This window comes from Aptenodytes forsteri, unplaced genomic scaffold (genome assembly GCF_000699145.1).
Source record: "Aptenodytes forsteri isolate BGI_AS27 unplaced genomic scaffold, ASM69914v1 Scaffold662, whole genome shotgun sequence".
Classification (NCBI taxonomy): Eukaryota; Metazoa; Chordata; class Aves; order Sphenisciformes; family Spheniscidae; genus Aptenodytes; species Aptenodytes forsteri.
In genome coordinates this window covers 88552-107653 of record NW_008795718.1, presented here as the reverse complement: position 1 = coordinate 107653, position 19102 = coordinate 88552, and the positions used below count along the sequence as shown (strand labels likewise).

General features: G+C 37.5%; 1 protein-coding gene across 1 annotated transcript in view; it reads right to left on the bottom strand.

Annotated features, from left to right (window-relative positions):
• ANO10 (anoctamin 10) overlaps positions 1 to 18104 on the bottom strand; it is a 130112-nt gene extending 112008 nt beyond the window's left edge. The window contains exons 1-9 of the mRNA XM_009283560.2: positions 17957 to 18104; positions 16668 to 16850; positions 14554 to 14688; positions 12776 to 12895; positions 11451 to 12020; positions 8627 to 8682; positions 6999 to 7073; positions 5825 to 6007; positions 2224 to 2415 (exon numbers count right to left, since the gene is read on the bottom strand). Coding sequence (XP_009281835.1) covers positions 2224 to 2415; positions 5825 to 6007; positions 6999 to 7073; positions 8627 to 8682; positions 11451 to 12020; positions 12776 to 12895; positions 14554 to 14688; positions 16668 to 16850; positions 17957 to 18095 — 1653 coding nt within the window. The 5' untranslated portion in view covers positions 18096 to 18104. The remainder of the gene's footprint in view (positions 1 to 2223; positions 2416 to 5824; positions 6008 to 6998; positions 7074 to 8626; positions 8683 to 11450; positions 12021 to 12775; positions 12896 to 14553; positions 14689 to 16667; positions 16851 to 17956) is intronic.
• Positions 18105 to 19102: the final 998 nt, after the last annotated feature.

Sequence of the window (19102 nt, the reverse complement as noted above, 5' to 3'; positions counted from 1 at the left end):
CCGCTGCTCAGGGGCTGGCTGGGCATCGGTCGGCGGGTGGTGAGCAACTGTACTGTGCATCACTTGCTTTGTGTATTATTACTGTTATAGTATTATTATTATCATTTTATTTCAATTATTAAACTGTTTTTATCTCAACCCACGAGTTTTTCTCACTTGTGCTCTTCCAATTCTCTCCTCCATCCCAGCGGGACGGTGGGGAGTGAGCGAGCGGCTGCGTGGTGCTCAGTTGCCGACTGAGGTTAAACCACGACAATGACTCATAACCTGAACACATAAAAGAGTATGCACTCGTCTACAGTTGTACTCCCGAACATAAATTTCTTTCAGGATAAAGGAAAAAATGCAAAATTCCTAGAGGAACTAATAGTCTGAACACTCTGGTTTTGGAGGTTTTATCTGAATGTTAAGTGATAGGAAAATGTAAGGATGGTTCAGAATGCCTTTTTTAAATCACGACCAGTTATACAAGCTCAAATTTGTTGAAAGAAAGATTTACATTTAAGCACATGCAATTGCACACATGCAATTGCACATGTCTAAGAAGCTCTTGCCTACAAAATGCCTCCCACAAAATGCCTGAAAATATTACTACAGCGTGACAATTACTTTTGCAATATAATGGTTACTTATTCCAAGGTCCTCTCTGGAATGAGAAAGACTGACATTGAATTGTAGCAATTGTCACAATGAATTAGCAGAAGTAACTTTCTCCTTGACAACAAGCTGGTGACTCAGCTCACCTAATAAAATAATTCCAGTATTCCTTTAAAAGAAATCTTTCAGCCAATGATCTAACTTCCCACTTGAAACAGGTGACTAAATTTTTAAGTCATTATTTTCAATTCACAAAGCAAATACATTTCTACTATTAGTTAAAAACCTACACTATAAAAAAAAAAAACACGACTGCACCATTAGTGTTATGGTTTTTCAGCCTACTCCCTAGATTGAAACAAACTATTCTAGCAAAACCAAATTATTTATAGCTGTAACTATTAATATACCTGTAGCTACGCTTGGGACTTATGACCACAGCCTCATTTAACTGGTGGTCACACCACTGGTCAATGCAGCTATGCCACCAAGATGTTGGCAGCATTGATTTGGACTAAGAAAATGCATCAGATGTTAAAACACAATCAGATTATAATTTACACATTTTAATGACTTAATATTAAAAGACTTCTCCTATAAGTCCACTTCATTAATACCCATGTACGTGTCTAATGAACATTGCTCAGAATACTTGGTTTGTATGTTTTTACAGTATGTTTCATTTGAGGTTTCCCGATTTAATCTCTCATCTTTGATTTGTCTCATTTGGTACCAACATTTACAACCCCTCCAAATAAAACAATCTCCTAGTTTATTGTGCCTTGTGTCCATTACATATCATTAGAAAAGTTAAATAGAGCTAGAATATGGATCATCCTCTAGAAATTTCCTCCAACTACTTCACACTCCTTATCAGGCCACTGTTACTACAGAACGCTAAAGTCTCTGGATGCAACTTAATAGCCTTCTTTCTTTTCAGAAAAGCCTCTGGTTTTGGAGGAGTTTTATTTTTAGTCATAAGCAGTTCACTGGTGCAGCGTACTCAGCAGGCTCCAAACTAGCTGGTGCTAGCATGATTGCATGGGCAAACAACTGAGGACAGAAAATCCTTAAGCCTGTACTACTAGCACGAAACTGTTTAGATAGACTACAGGTTGTGCAGAAGGGTCCAGCTCCTGCTCACAGATCCAGGTTATTTTAAAATTAGTCAGCTTGAATACCAATAATCACAAGGGCACGCAGCCAAGCATGGCTTAGGAATCCAAGTACTTACCTATCATTCTTCATTTTTTTTGAAACCCTTGCTGAGCTCCATGCTTCTGAGATTGCATCAGATGTTACCATTTCTAAAACACGTTGGCTGTGAAGTGTACGGGGCAGTATCTGGCAGCTTTGCTTTGTTGCAGTTGCAACAGGACCACAATACATACATATACAAGGACTGAAGGAAGGATTTGTTTTCTTTTCAAAGGCAACTGAAAGATATGTGGTCAAAAACCCTACAAAAACCACTATAGTTGGATAGATAGTATCCTAAGGCATTGACAAGAACAAAGTACCTACTGAACTTTAAAAGCAGCTGATGGGTCAAACACACAGCTTAAATACGTTTGTTGAAATCTCTTTTAAAACAAATGAACAGAAGAAGAAACGCACAAAAATTACCTGCCAGACACCAATATTCGCTGTGGGTTCTGCAAATGGCCGCTTGTAAACTCTACACATCTTTAAGGCATCAGAATATATCTCTGTGATGTTGTTTAACACTGCAAAGACAGCTGCCAGTGGATAAACACATGAGAAAAGACTCACATAGCCAAACTGTAAGAACAACTCCAGGTAATCATCAAAAGTACCCTGAAAAACAGACCAAAAATAAGAAGCACTTTAACCCACAAAAAATATATGAAGAAACACAGAATTAACAATACAGTTGTAAACACACTTCCTCATCCCAAAGCAGTTATTTGGGAATGACTGGTGGTAGAAAACAACAACAACAAAAAAATACATCTAGTTAATTTGGAATTATTCAATTACTCAAAACTTCTTAATAAGGGGAGGCCAAGGTTCTTCCTTTTGCATAATGCATTTTCTGCAACAGTCACACTTCTTATCCTTATTACATGAAGTAATTGTATAAACACATTCATCCCATTCAAGTTCCCGACTATCTCAGTTAAACAGTTACAGAAGGAACAGCGGGGGACAGGAAAACAGCATCATGCATTTAAACTGGCAGAACATTCTCCTAAGAGCATTGTAACAAGAAAAGTCCTGGTATTTCAGACTGTCCATGAAAGACCTAACCAGAAAGGTAGGTTGGTAGACAGGCAAACTCTTTTCTGGTATTTCCGCTTGTTTATTTCAAAACAGGTAAGTCAGAACTAGTGGCCCACTTGAAGGCTGAAATGACAAAATGCAGCACTGACATCTGAAAGGAACAATTAATGCAAACAAAAAGCCCTATTTTGGCAAATGCGCAACACATCTATCACCTGGTCTTTAAACCAAGAATGTGGGTACTTAAATACTGATTAAGTGTTCACATGTAGGTTGTTATGCATATTTGCATATTAGTTTTATAGTTTTAATAATAGTTTTCTATGATTGCATCAGTTATTTATGGAAGTGAAGAACAAAACCAACTCCTTTTTAAAGAAAACGTGTTCGCTGAACAAACGATGGTGAATTACCATGAAGAAGTTAAACTGGGATCTACCTATATTGTATTCACCCAGACCCACAGACTTTCCTCTCTCTCAAAAATGGGATATTAAAAATAAAGACTTGACAGTAACTGAGATTATTACAAGAACCACATAAAATTGGTTTTGGCTCCATACATCAGATACATGGTTCTCTAATCTTTTTTGCTGGTTATAGCTGTTAAACTGACTGCCTCTCCAGCATCTAGTGCTTTTTTTTCTAGCTAACAGAGAGAGGCAGTAGAAGCCTGCAAGCTCAGAAAACAACATGGGGTGGTCATTAGCTGCATCCTTCACTTGAGCTCATTTTTAACTTGTGTAGTATAGCTGGGTCTGACAAACTGATCTGCAGGCCAGACCCTGAGGAGCTACCTAACTTTTAAAACCATTGAGATTTTTCCACAGAAATGTTTTGTACGAACTCTGAATTTTAGTAAGGTGGGGCGTTTGTGCAGGATCACTCACTGAAGTGGCAGTCACATAGCTGTCCCTGCTATCACTTTCTCAACTGTTGCAGGCAGGGAACAATGCTGCCCTTTGTGCTCCTCCTTCTGGTAACTGCACAGTATTCCCACTACTTCCTCACACCTTTCTTCTTACTTCCTTGTCCAGTACCTATTGACTTTTAGAACAACAGAGTATGAAAAGGAGTATTTATTTTTCTCCTACTCAATTTATAACACTTCGTGCAGGAAGAGAGGAATTTCAAAGTGTGCCATTGTCAGCCACAAAAGCAGCACATAAACTATGGCATCAAGGAAACAGAATCAACAAAGAAATTCAGGGAGAAAATAATCAGAGGAGAGAAGCAGAAATTAAAAAAAAAAAAAGACTGCAGGATGTTTTTACATCTTAAACTGGGTTAAGTGTTGGAGATTTGAAAAGTGACAGAGAAAGAGGACAAAACAAAAAAGAGAAATGTTAAAGAGTAAGTGAAGGAAGGAAAAGAAAAGAGAAGAGCCTGAAACATCAAATTCTGTCAAGACTCCTGCTAAACTCCTCAGCTACTAAACATAGTCAAATGCTTCCCCCTTGTGACAGATTTAATTTTAGAAATACTCTTGCCTGCTGACAGCTCACTGCTTGCAAACAAACCAGTGATCTAATATTGTGTATTCACAAGCACAGCACAATTAAAATCTTTAGATTGAAAATAAAATTAATGCCTTGAGTACACAGTACCTTGAACTGAAACTGAGGATAGCAGCGGATACCTCCAAGGCAAAGTCATAACTCTGCAATTGACCTGTTGGGTCCCCGTGGAAAATCATTCAGGGCAGAACGGTACAACAGGTGCAGATACATTTGATCCGGCTCTGCACAAGAAGCACTGGGCAATGTGACTCAAAGACACCACACTGGCTTTGTATGTGCCAGCTGAGAATCAGAACTCAGCTCAGGTCGAAGAGGTAGAGCTTATTTGGTAAGGCATATCAACACCTGATACCGATACACAGCTTTTGGAGCTATGCTCCAGCACAGTGCTGGACTGTGCTGATTTACCAGTTCAGACAGACACTAACTCGGCGATTTCTGCTGTGTTCTCTGTTGTAAGATAGCCATGCTCTCTAAATCTATCTCTCCTCATATAACATGTGGGAAATACCAACCTTCCCAGAGGAACGCAAGTATTAACATTTGTACAGTTTTTCAATTGCAAGGTAGTATTTCTTTTTCCTCTTCCCATTTCATGGCACTTTATGCAGGAAGAAAGGACTCTGATATGGTAATGATATCAAATTCCAATCTGCTATTCTCTACCACCTTTTACATAAAAGGTACACTATCTACATACAACTCTTATTCTGTAAAAGCATAAATCATACAGTATTAAGCCTCTTGTGACTATGCTTGCAGCATCTGATCAAGCAAGTTGTCAGCCAGTTTGAAGACCTTAACTTACACACTGTTATGTCTACTTTTGTCAATTCCTTTAGAACTGCAAGTAATGAATTGCACGAAGTCTGTTAAATACAATTAAAAATTGTACTGGGTAGGAGGTGGACAGGAACAGAACTAGGAAGACAGCGAATGCCAAAGCTGTAGTTTCAAGAAGCAAGAGCTTCCAGCAGTAGTATTGGTTTGAAGAGTTGGTCTCTTCTGCCCTCCCCATTTCTGGCCCCACCCAGACAAGAGCGCACTCTCTCAGGCTATAGTTTAATTGACAGTTTAAACTAGTATCACTGCAAAAACAAACTAAACCAGAAACAGCCTCCCCCTTCCCCGTAACAGGCTACTCATCCTGGTAGCCTCCAGGCAACCCTTGGAGATTAAGGGCATATTACACAAATACTTCTTCCAGTGATACAGGGTTAGGTAGCTCCAGATTCAGCTGTTCATTCCTACCCCCTCGTGCTAGTGTAACTGGGATCCTGCACTGTATCAGTTTCTTGATCCAGTGCACTATATAGCTGTATAAACAACACTACCAGCAAAATTGCTGAAGCTGGAAATAAGCTGCTAGGCTAGCCAGCCAGCAATATTTTAGGTTGCACTGGCTGATGTCTCTGGCAACTACAGCCCAGAAAACTTTTAACTTTTACAGTAGTAAAACGTACAAAATAGGTGCCCATTTCTTTCTCCAAGTTGACTTGTTCAACCAATGACAGGTCCACATCTGTTTTCAGAGAACACATGCGTTTCTTCATCCTCTTCTTATGTCTCTTTTGGAGCCAGTAAGGAAGCAAGGATTCTGCAAACTGATTAAGGATCTGCGAAGTTATCAGCAAAGTGGCCAAGCTCTTAAATTAAAAAAAAATAAAAAAAATAAAATTAATAGATCTGTGATAAACCTATGATCATTTCCAATTTTGTGTGTTCTAGTGATACTGTAAGTTGTTATACTATGACAAAAGAAGGCCAGCCTAACAAAACTAGCAATAGCATATGAAAAGTAGAGCTGCTCTAGTTCCCATTCTTTGCTATGTGCTGAAAAGGACAAAATAGGAGTTAGATGTCTAAATATTTTGTGGCTCTGGATTTATCTTGGAGACAGTACGCAAAGTCCAGTGAAGGGTAAAGATACACACTTAACCTATACCAACACCAGTAACAGAGCTAAACAATGAACTTTTTTCTATTTTTCTTCTTGCTTTTTACCTTGAAGTATAGGAAATGTCATGAATGTCATGTCTGGTATAGATATGTCAAGTGTTTTGCTAGAGATCTCTTTAGAGGAATAAAGTTCTTAAGTTGAAATTCTTGTTCTTTTGTTCATTATATTTAGAGCAAAAATATTTTCCTTATACCTGATTTTCATGTATTTGAGTTCAAAAGATGTTAACAACAGAAAGCTGATTTCAAATATCAACTACAAATTATTTTTGCGTTTATGTATTCTCAGCTCCTCATTGTAGTCATAAACTTAATCATTCTCCTATCCTCAAGGGTCTCTCATTAAGAACAGTATTTATAAAACCATTTTCTAATATAAAGGGAAAGAAGGAGGAAATGAAAATTTTCCAGCCTCATCTGTGTGAGGAAGTAATCAATTTATTTGAAAACAGTTCCCCATTTATATGGAGGGAAAGAATTGCTCTACATTACTCTGTTATGATTCTGCAACTGTGCTAGAGGAACTGAAATTCGGAAGCTGGATTTGTAAGAAAATATTAACTCGACAATGAATATATTTCATATATATTTTAGAAAAACAAAAACTAAAGTCCTATTTCAATCAACCTTTTATTTTCCCAGATACATCAACATTCTTAAAATGTTCTTGGAACTCACCTGCCTCAAAAGCTTCATATCAAACAGCACAAAGGCAATGTAGAAGAGAGATGCAAAACAATTTAAGAAGTTGAACTGCAATTAAAAATACTTGTTATTAGTACTCAAGCAAAAGTTCAACTGCAGAATATTATCTAACTTAACAGCTACCTTGACTAAATAGCTTCCATGCAGATGTAAACTACTAAAATTTTCTTTACCATTTTTAAAACTTAGGTCAGAAAAAACTCATTTTCAACATTGGTCCTACTCGGATTTTCATTTGACAAGCTTAATGCTTTCCTAAAGCACAGTATACAAAGAAATGTGGACATTAAAAACACATCACCTTCTACTTAACTTTCATTTTTTGGCAGTTTCCCCACAGGTAATGCAATAAAAGGGATGTATTCATCTTAATTTAGGGGAATAGTATTTTTTTTCCAAAGAAATACTTTATCAAAATATATGCATTAGATGACATATATCTCAATATGTACCACTGTTCCTCGATATATGTTAGTTAAGCTTTATGTTTAATCACTTCAAGAGGTTTTACGACCAAGAGGAATATTCCCCGCTTCTAAAATGAGACATAATCACAGTATTGTACCTGAAAAATCATAATCAAGCTCTGAAATAGGAGAAAACTTTTCCTACTTGCTTTCAGTGCTGAAGCTCATGGATGACATAGATAATACTGGGGAGTGCAGACAGCCACTCATAGGTTGAAAGTGAAACTTGGGGGGGGGTTACATTTGACATTTTATATATTTTCTAATTATTTTATATACATTTCCTACAGGGAAAAAGAGAGGGTGCTATTTTTTGAGAAAGGCAGAGACAAAGCTATAAACGATACGTACAAGAGTTTTAGCTCTAGAGGTTACCAGTAACAGAAGGATAACAAGCAGATTAAAAAAAAGTAATAAAAAAAGCATGCTGAGTTGAGGGGGGAAAAAAGAGGGAACTCTGGAAGAGAATTGAATGATCTTTCCAAAAAGGAAACAAGAAGTTTAAGTCTCAAAATAAGCCAATCTTTGCAACCGCTTTTACTGAACATCTTATATGGGAATTCAAGCTGTATTCAACTGTAAGTACACTTACTTAGAATCAGTGCTGCACCTAAAAGAGCAACCAAACATATATACATACGCACACAAAAGCTACCTGTTCAGAGCCACAAAGTAAGTAGATCAGTAGGTACTATAAACTGCACAGGAGCAGAATGATGGACATGTATCTCCAACCTCCTCTGACTGGTTGTCTGAATGTTAGTACAGGTGGAAGTTAATACATGAACTTTTTAAAATATGGGTTTACCATAAAATCTTGCAAAAAGTGAAAGGAATAGTTCCCAGCTGAAGACAGGACCACATCAATTAACAGAAAGTTACGTACACAGAATCTTAATGAAAGAACAAATCAATACAAATAAAAACCCTACTCTCCACTATAAAAACATGCATCTAAAACGGTCTAGCAGTTACTGCAACCACAACAGAAATCCTGTTTACTCTGATATTTGTGCTAGTATTTGGCCTTGAACAAAACTGTAGGTCAGTGAGGTAATGCAAGGAAAGCACTAATAAAACACAACAGTTCTTTTTTAAAATCATCTTTTTTAGCTGCTTATACTATATACTTACCACTAAAACCTTCAGAACTAAATGATTCTGATGTGAAGATTCCAGCCTGTGATTTTCTGAAATACCAACAAAATTATTAATCAGTAAACAGTAGAAGCACTTATCATATACTAGACGTTGTTATACAAAGAGTAAACAGACGTTTTTCCTCCACCTAAAAAGTACTTAACTAGTAGTTTATGGAGAATAGTTCCTTCAACACACTATGGCAAAAAGAATTTATACTGTACCAGTACCTCACTTAACCTATAAAGCTAATCTGATGCACAATATTGACATATATGTTTTTGGCTACAACTCTGGTATTTTTTCTACTGCAAAGGTTTTTCCTTTTACTTCTTTCTTTCTCAGAAGAGCTGTTTTATAACAGAAAAACCATCCATCATTCTCAACACTTAATAAAACGTGCCTAGTTATTGATTTTTCTTTGGCTGAAAACAAATGCAAAACTAATTGGAATACGTTATGAAAAATAACAATACCAGATTTGATTCAAAACCAGTAAATGCTCCAAGAAATATTCCCATCCATCTCCAAGGAATTTAGATCAGACCCTAAGCTCTAAAGCAAGACTGGAGTACATGAAGTTCAACTGATGCATCACTCATTCTAAAATTAAGATTTTTCAGTTCATTCAAGATAAAATCCCAGAAGCTGATGTTTGAGGAAGGCTGGCTACTAGAGGAGGAGGAAAGGGAAGTGAATGGGAGATTTCCCATTCCTTTTGCTATTTTGTGAGCTTGTACCTTTAAAGCCCTGGCTAAGCAGTAACTGAATGAGGAGGCAGCACACTAGCGTGAGCCGTGCCAACAAAGCTGAAAGGAGAGACCGTCACCTACGGACCTTCCTCAGGACAGAACAGCAGAGTTCTACTCTGACAGAGTGTGAAGCTGGGCCTGACACATGGAAGATGCACTCGCGGGACTGAATGCAATTTTTCCTTTTAGCTTCCATTAAATGATCTGTTCTCATGATAAATGGGTCCAAGAGGCGTGCTTAAAAAATACCCCAGATTGTTTCCTATGCTTTGCCAGTTTAGCTGTTTAAGTCAGATCTTAGCTGAAAATATGCCAGGTGGGAGGGGAGGTAGGACAGCCAGATCAGCTCTTCATCCCATTCACAGCGTGGCAGCATAAACTCGTTGGATAGCACAGAAAAGGCCCAAGCTGTCAGTGTAGTGAGTTACATAAATACTGTTGCTGCTGAATATGAAACATCAGCTTAAAACCAAAAAAATCTGGGTTTAAAAAAGCTTGGGTTACCTGGCAAAGACATTTTAGTCTACCTGATCAACACAACTGGGCATTTTGCATAAAGGCTTTTTCTTGCAGTATAGTGAAAAAAATGAAATAAAACAGTCAGTTGAAACCTAGATATGAATTTAAAAGTCATTATTTAAATAAAACCCTTGAACAGTCATAAACAAATCAAGAAATTGCTTGCTTTTACTATTGCTGCTGTCAAGTTGAATTTGCTGAGCAAATGATTTTGGCATGCATAACCAATCCCCACTTCAACACCTCTTTTTATTCTGTCTTCTGAATCGATCTCCCTTTTGCTTAATCTTTCTTAGGTTAATTTTCTGGGCCTCCAGCTTTAGTAACCCGGATTCTGTCCTGTAAATGTATGCCATACTGAGCTACACAAAACACTTAACTTCCCATTAGCTTAATCTATTAACTTTGTCTGAAATGGACTGCACGTGCCTGTGGAGTCTGGGGCTGCTATCTGGGAATTCACGTCTCCACCAGAAACTAAAATGCTCCTGGAGATGCCTGGGAGGAGTCCTGGGGTGCTACCACACATGGACCTGCCTACCACATGAACAAAACTCAAAGTAAGAGCCTAGGAGCCGTATGCAGCTTCTACCCAAAACTTCAGCTGTCTCCAGGGAAGGGCAATACACTCCAAAGCTGCCTGGGAGGACTCCCAGCAAGGTACAGAGCATGGACCTGCCTCCAACATACACAAAACTCCTCAGGTGGAATCCCTGGAGGAGTCTGGAGCTGCTACCTTCAAAATTCAGCTGTCTCCAGGGGAACCCAAAACATTCCAGAGCTGCCAGGGAGAGCTCCAAGTGCTAAAATTCAAAATAAACACTAGCATTTCACTATCCTTATGTTAGGTTACAAAACATAAGGCCCAATCTGTTAAATAAGTCACACACACAGTGAAAACAAGGCAATCTATTATAACATTCCCCCTCTTCTGAGAGTGCCCAAAGGAAAATATTTTGATAGGGATGTGAAATCTGTGTCTTTGTTATATATATATATGTATATAGCATACACAAACACTCTCATATGGCATTTAGTTGATGTTTTTAGATTTTGTTCCATTATCTCAGTGCCTCTGTCCTCTGCACAGATTTATCAGTATAGAAGACGTATTCAGCAAACCCAGGTTGTGGATGCAAGCTGCCAGGACAGTCCCTCCGGCCATTCACCTCTGAGCTCCCACCCTCACGATCTCACCTCACCACTTCTGCCAGCACTATGGCTGATATAGCCAAACAAAGAGCTAAATCAGGGAAGGGAGACTTCTGCACCAAAGGCAAAGAGAGGCTGAGGAGGAAGGCAAGATCACCCCTTTTGATGGCATGCTAGACTCAGACCAAATTAAACCAAACATGAAACTGCATTCTCAGAACACTCAAATGTAAGAAGTTAAAAAGGCCATCTCTTTTACCCCACAGTAAAAACCTACTTCAGGGAATTTCTTTAGCATTCCATTGAACAAGAACTCACAGTAACGTATTCTACAAAGAAACAAATTCTAAACATCAGGGATTCTAACTTTAAGGAAGAGTAAACAACTTTCTTACCCCATGATGTTAAGAATTCAGCAGCATACCGATAGATACGGTTCATAATTTCAATCACAATAGCATAGATGATACTAGGCACAAACAGCATCAAGCTGCTGAAGTTAGACTCATTCTCTTTATGATAATCCAGAGCCCACTGCTCCAAGTCAAAGTAAATCATCATCACATACAGTGAGAAGTAGAGGCAAAGGCACACAAATGGTAAGGACACCAGATAAATCCGTATCTGTCTCTTAATACTTGAGTACACTGGTTCCTCCCTCCCAGTGACAGGATTGACACCCAGGACACCATGGAAGCCTGGTCTTGGTTCTTCAAACTGTCGTTTCATCAACAGCGTCCCCCAACGGTATGTCATGATGGCGCAAATCCGCTTCCAAACTTCCAGTATCACAGTGGACCAGAGCAGATTGAATGTGGCAAACATCACATATTTGTCATAGTCTTCCCATGCAAACACATAATAAGGAATCCCAATGACAGCCATTGGGATCAAAGCAAATGTGAAGTACTCTAAGAAGCCAAAGTAGAGAGCAACAGTTTCGCCAAAGTAGCAGCGTATCTCATCTGCAGAGAAAAATTAATCAATTAAGACTACACTCAACACAGGTGTCAGTATAATATCAAACTTGACTTTACATGAATCCCTTGGTCCAAATTTTTTTTTTTAAATAACAATTAATCTTATTGCTTTTTTGTTCCTCCTTCTCCCATGTTCCAAAAACTCAGAAGGTCATTTGAATATTTTTTTTTGTTATATATACACACACATAAACATACATACATATATTCAGATGGTAGGGAAGTCAAATATCTCAATATTTACCATATCAACATTGGATATTCAGAGGGAAAAAAAAACCAAAACACTAGCATTCTTGAAAACTGAATCTATCAGTGAATGGCTAGGATGGCATGGAAGACATTTGATATAAAAATAAACTTTAACGGTGAGTGACACCTAACTTCTGAAGATTCTCACTGCATATACATACACCTGGGAAACAAATTTGTTTCAGCCTGCTCAGGGCCAAAAAGGACTAGTTGTGCTTTGCCAGCCTTCAAGGAACTAAAGGAATAGATGGAAAGGTATGCTGAAATCTCAAATCTTAAACATGTCAGATAGCACACCCAGGCTGAGACATTCCCTTCAGCAGTATTTGTACAATACTTACCTTCCACACGGGAGTTTCACTTCTACAGAGGCTAAATGCTGGAGTAGAAGTTAGGAAGGACCCTTGGTCTTCTTGCACAAACTGAAGAGAAAACTTCTCCAAAAGAAACCCTGTACTTTGTTTGTAGTGGAGTAAGTGTTCACATACCTAAAGGTTGATAGCCAACTTTGACTTGGCCATACCAGCTGTGACGGAGCTTTTTCAACTCTTCTCTATCATGCAGTGGGAAAATCTGAACTAGAACACCACTGGTCAATAATCTTCTCACTAGGGGGGGAAGAAAAAAAAAAAAGGTACCTAGTACTCCTTCAAAGGACAGTGAAGTTGACATAAGCAAACAGGCTACATTATGTACTTAGCAAGCCTGAAGTTACTTTGAAATAAATCTAGCATTTAAATCCTAAAAACAAATAAAATGTCTGCATGTTAGTTAAAAATTATCTATTATAGAGAGCAGTTCTACCTATTCCTACAAAGACCGTGCTGTCCACTGGAAGAGAAAGAGTAACCTTTTTACATCCATTAACGATTTCATAGGTTTGCAATATAATCAGCTGCAGCTTGAATAACAAAAAGTGCTACAGGTCAGAACTGAAATGCCACGTGTAGCTTTGTGGAGAGAGGTCTGGCTCTTGCATTTGAGCAAAGAAAGGCATAACTAATCAAACTGACACAGCAAAAATAAAACACTAAATTGAAGAGCCATTGTTGTATTAATTATGGGAAAGATATGAAAAACCTTTTTGAATGATCAATTGATACTAATTGACAAGTTACAACACATCTTCATTGCAAACAAACCAAATATTCCACAATTTGTATTTAACTTTGTTATGGAAAGCAATACTACCTGTGTTGATAAACAACTAAGAAACTGCTCCGGAAGTTACAACCATAGAAATATTAAAAAAGAAAATAAATTCAAAAACAGGAGAGGGGAGGCACTGGAAGTTGTGTGATAGTTTTTTACCATTTCCCATTGGCATGTACTTGACATAACTAGAAAAATACCTTCACTATGTAAAAAATTACCAATGTAAACTCATCTGACATCTACTTTTTTTTACATTTCTTGAACCACTGACATGCACAGATCTGTTCCTTCGATGACTAATGAATAAAGATACTGTTATTAAAAGGACATACAAATATTAAAAGATAAACTCTCCTAAGAAACTGTAGCATCTCTGCCAATGAACTAGTTCCAGCTACCATAAAAATAGCACTAGCTCTCCTTGCTTCTTTCTGCCATGAAAAGGAAGAGCTCTTGAAGCAAAGAGGAGGATAAATGAAATCAAATGAATGAAATAAAACTTACTTCCTTCGTATTTTGAAATTTATAGCTCTGGAACACTGTTACTCATTCCAGTATTTTTATACAGAGACAATCCAAGTATATCATTATGTAATTTTTTAGAAAAACAGTATTTTTGGTACTAATTATAAAAATAATGGGTGACATCAATATACATGAAAATTATCTAGCTGAAGAGAACATAAGGCCAGAGTCTCAGCCCCACAGAAAGACTCAGGTTGGAAGGCCCTCTGGAAGTCACCTGGTCCAACTTCCTGCTCAAAGCAGGTCCAGCTTAAATCAGGCTGCTCAGGGCCTTGTCCAGTCAAGATCTAAAAGTCTCCAAGGACAGAGTTACCACAATATCTCTAAAACCCCGTTCCAATGTTTGATTACCGTCATCGTGAAAAAAACATTTTCTTAATATCTACTCAGAATTTCTCTTGTTGCACTGTATATCCATTGCCTCTCGTCCTATCACTGTGGAGCGGTGAGAAAACAAAGTTGATTAAAAATAGTGGGACTTCAGTGTCTGAAGGATTTCTCTTCATTGCAAGAAAATTAAGGTTTTTTCACCATGAACACTATCCTACGTCAACACAGTGAGTTACAGGCAAACTACATTGCTTACCAATTGATTTTCCTGGATACAGCTTTGCCTGAGGATATCCAGGGATCATTTTTTCATCTTTAGCTCTCAAATTTTCAAGTTCATGTTTGATGATATACTGACCTTCTGCCATTGTAAGGAAATTGTGATTATCATCTAAATTAAAAAGAAGGTAATATGAAATTGTGCAGCATAGGAAGACAACCCTGGCAGCAAATAACTATCAAAAATTACCAGAATCAGAAAAAAAAAAATTATATGACAATTACTGCCAACCAACATCCATTAGCAAAACCTCCACTTTTTAAAATAAATGTCTTGGGAAGAAGTTTTCCCTAACTGGCACATGTTGGCCACTGCATTTTGGACTACCCAGGTGAACTAAGAGAACAAATCACTCAAGAGACAGACAACCCTAAAGTACTAATTGCTGGAGGCTGGGTTAGTATACCAGCAAGTATACTCTTGCCCTACTGAAAGACTCTTACTTAGGCATCCACTATTTGCCAATCTCAGAATCTCCATACCCCTTTCTGCCATACAGTTCCTGAAGTATTTTCATAATGAAAAACAGTAAGATGTCAGGACAAATCCCATTTTCAGTAAGCATTTCACACCACATATCACAGCATCTTCCTCTTTATTGCCCATACAACATAATGATAAGCCATTTGAGACAATTAGTTCTGATAAAAATACAGAAATAAGGTAAAACAATAAGAAACCTTTCAAAAAATCCCAAATTTTGAAGAGCTACAAACCTATTGTCAACCCCATCAATTTATCATCAAAGAAACAGAGTCTGGTTTCCTTGAGATAACGACCAATTGATTTTTTTTTTTTCCCCTTAGGAATAAGAAACTATAGTGATGGCCCTAAATACACTAAGAAAGAAGCTAAACCAGCAACAAATCTCTAACACAAAGAATAAGAGTATAGTATCAGTTAAATTGGGGAATTAGAAATATTAGTAAGACAAGACAGACTGCAGGATTTCTTTTGTAGATGACATTTTTCACCTCATCAAAGCACGGTCAACTATTTTATCCTCTGATCAGATCTGGACAAAACTAAAACTATATTAGTGTTTTAAAAAAGAAAAAAGACCAGGAGATATAGCAAAAATTATCCTTTAGTTTTACAGTAGTTGGAGTTCCAGCTGCTACTAGAGAATCTGTTAGTAGTAACAATCAGATTAGCATTAAGAATGTAAACACGTGAAAAACAGAAATGGCACCTTTGCAACTGACATTTCATCTCAAGGTTTCCTAATTTCAGGAAAGCAAGGTCACAAAAGAAAAGACAGCACAACAGTTATTGAACACAGCAGTGGTGTTGAATAAACTGGCACCAAACAAACAACAAAACTCAACTTTATTATTGTTTCAGACAGATCCAAGAACCTTTATATTGAAAATGTGGTGAAAGACATCACTGAAACAGGCACATGAAAAGTATTAGCAAGACTAAGCTGGAACTCCAATATTTACCTGGAGAGCAAAATGAGTTCTGCCACTGTAGGGAGGTTAAATACCTTACAGGTAGTACATTTAAAAGAAAATGTTACTGCGTTGGCACCTCCTCAAAATAAAAGAGGAAAAGGAATGATTTCGCTAATCATGCCCAAATGCCATTGAATGGCTCTGTAGTGTTATTTAATTATTTAATTTTGCTTGATGTGTAAATATAATAGAGCAAAATATTTCTATTTTCTCCAGCTAATTATAAGATAATAAGCCTCAACTGGCTCACGTGTTATTAAGAAATTAAATTGCTATATTAATTCATAACATTGATTGTTAATCCTGCACTCATGTTTATCAACTCTTTTTTCTTGCCTTATTTTCAACAAAAATCTTTCACACAAAAATCTTTCACACAAATAAAAAACTATTTGGAGCATACAAAAGCATAAAATAAAACACAAGCAAAAAGTGAAAGCCATGTGAAAGAAAAAAAATACTTTAATTTCATTATATGATCTGAATTTCCATAGGTAAAAATGAGTATTTTTTTCACGGCTGTTCACTGTTACCATTCCAAGGAACAGAAAGACTGTGAAAGCCTTAACGGTGTAATTGCGTATAATCTTTAGCCACAGCTTTGCAATGAGAAAGAGCCCTAAAATTGCTTACCTGCAAAATCTTTGAAAGTTTTTCTACTGCTGTATGTAAAAGTTCTCATTGAGTTATCATTACATTCCTTCACCAAACCCACAGTTTCAGCTCCCAGCAACAGCCTTAAGTGGGAAGCTCCAACTAGATAAATATTTTCATTTCCATTTTCTGTGACCAATGGTTTAACCAGCAGTTGTGCACCTTTAAAGTAAAGAAAGGCAAAATAAGGAAGAGAATACATAAAAATTACGTCTCAAAAGCCTAGTATTTTAGCATCCATCATATTGGACCCAGTTATCAGGAGTACTGAAGCTGCATCTTTTTAAGGGCACAAAGAATTAAGGCTTCAACAGCACCTGACGTGTGGTGTTCAGAATCTTGCAGGGTCACCCTCTGATTTAGCCCTGTTTCTGTGGAAGTGCTCACAGACAGTGAACTGGAACAATGGGGACAGTTTGGATCTACTCCTGTCATGCTTGATATCATGTAAGCAACCAGTGCTTCTGCAAACAGTCCCACTCGTTTTAAAGAGACTAGACTTTTGAAATAGAAACATCCCTGACTTACCTAACAGAGGACTGAAAGCAAGTTTGTAGTCACAAATCCAATAGCCACGGAAGTATTACTGACCATAAGATATAAGCTATAACAGCCATAAATAATGCCTTTCTAAAAAATGTAAAAAAAAAAAAGTCTAAGGAGATACAAATTAATTAGCCTAACTTCAATTCCTGAAAGTATACTAAAACGAGTAATGGAATACCATCTTTGCAAGAGCCTACAAGCTCGCAGAAAGATAATTAAAATCTAACATGAATTTATCAAGATTAAATTGCTTCCTGCTAACTTAATTTCATTCTACAACACGGTACCAAGTGTTGTGGACAGGATAGTAGATGTGATGCATCTTCATTTTGGCAAGGCTTACAACGGTCTCATAAGCAACAGGAGAAACATGCTCTAGACAATTAATATAAAAACTGGTATCGAAACTATGTTGAAAGACAGGTTATTAGGGTTTCACCACAAAAATGGAATGATTCTAGAGTTCAACAGGCGTGTGACCTTAAGCCAATATTTTCATTAGTAACTGGGTTAACAGGGTTCAGTTATTACATTTTCATGACACCAGCATGAAGCTCTACTCTTACATAAAAGAAGCGACTTAAAAAATGCGAAATGGAGTGGGATTGGCTAAACAATAATTAAACCACAAACTACCTGAAAACTAATTTTCTGTATGTCTTCATACTACGATGACAGCCAATTTGATTTCAAAATGTTACAGAAGATCATACTGTACTCACCTCCGTTTGCCTTTTTGTCCACAATTCGTTTAGTGAACCAATCTATGGTTTCCTCTTTGGTGCCTTTTGCAAGCTCAATTACTACCAGAGGCCTGAAGTTAGGCTCAAAAGTATCCAAGAAGGACCAGCTTTCCGCCATCTTTTGAGAGCTTGCTAAGTACAAAAACAAACCAAAAATGCCAGCGTTAAAAAAAAATTTGGTATCAATCTAAAAAACACAAAACTTTACTATAGTGAGTTACATACATCTGAGCTTAGCAAAGTGGCAGCTGCCCGTTTCTGTGGACCTACTGAAAAGAGCAGTTTAAGTAACCTCTCCAATTGTCACCTGGCAAGATGCTACCAGTCTTCAGTGACGTTTATGTCCTACTCTCTAAGTAGGAAAATTGTTGTTGCTATGTAAAGCAAAGTAGTAGTGATGAGAAAGCAAATAAATAAATGAAAACAAAGTAATAAGGAGAAACTATCATCAAAAACAACAGTTTATGTACAAATACACTTCCTACAGTGTATTTGTCAGAAAAGAAAACATTAACAGAAGAGAACATTAGTAAAACAGATATCTAAAACCAATAAGCTTCTCCTGGTAAGCGTGTGCAAACAGATTATACATTTAAGGAGGAACCTTCTCAGTTAATCTTGTGAAGCTTTAGCCATGCCAAGGAAACTTATACCACCTTGGGTAGGTGAGCAGGACAGCTATCATATAGATAGGCAAATTATGCACAAAGCACTTAAATGACTCGATGAAAGATATAAACCAGGTGTTCTGTGACAAAGTCCAGCTACAGTGTTGAGCATCAGCATAGCATTGTATGTAAATAATGCAAATGATCTAAGTGAACCTTTATAGAATCATAAAATCATTTAGGTTGGAAAAGACACTTAACACCATCGAGTCCAACCGTCAACCTAACACTGCCAAGTCCACCACTACACCATGTCCCTAAGCACCACATCTACAGGTCTTTTAAACACCTCCAGGGATGGTGACTCAACCACTTCCCTGGGCAGCCTCTTCCAATGCCTGACAACCCTTTCGGTGAAGAGATTTCTCCCAATCTCCAATCTAAACGTCCCCTGGCACAACTTGAGGCCGTTTCCTTTTGTCCTAGCACTTGTCACTTGGGAGAAGAGACCGACACC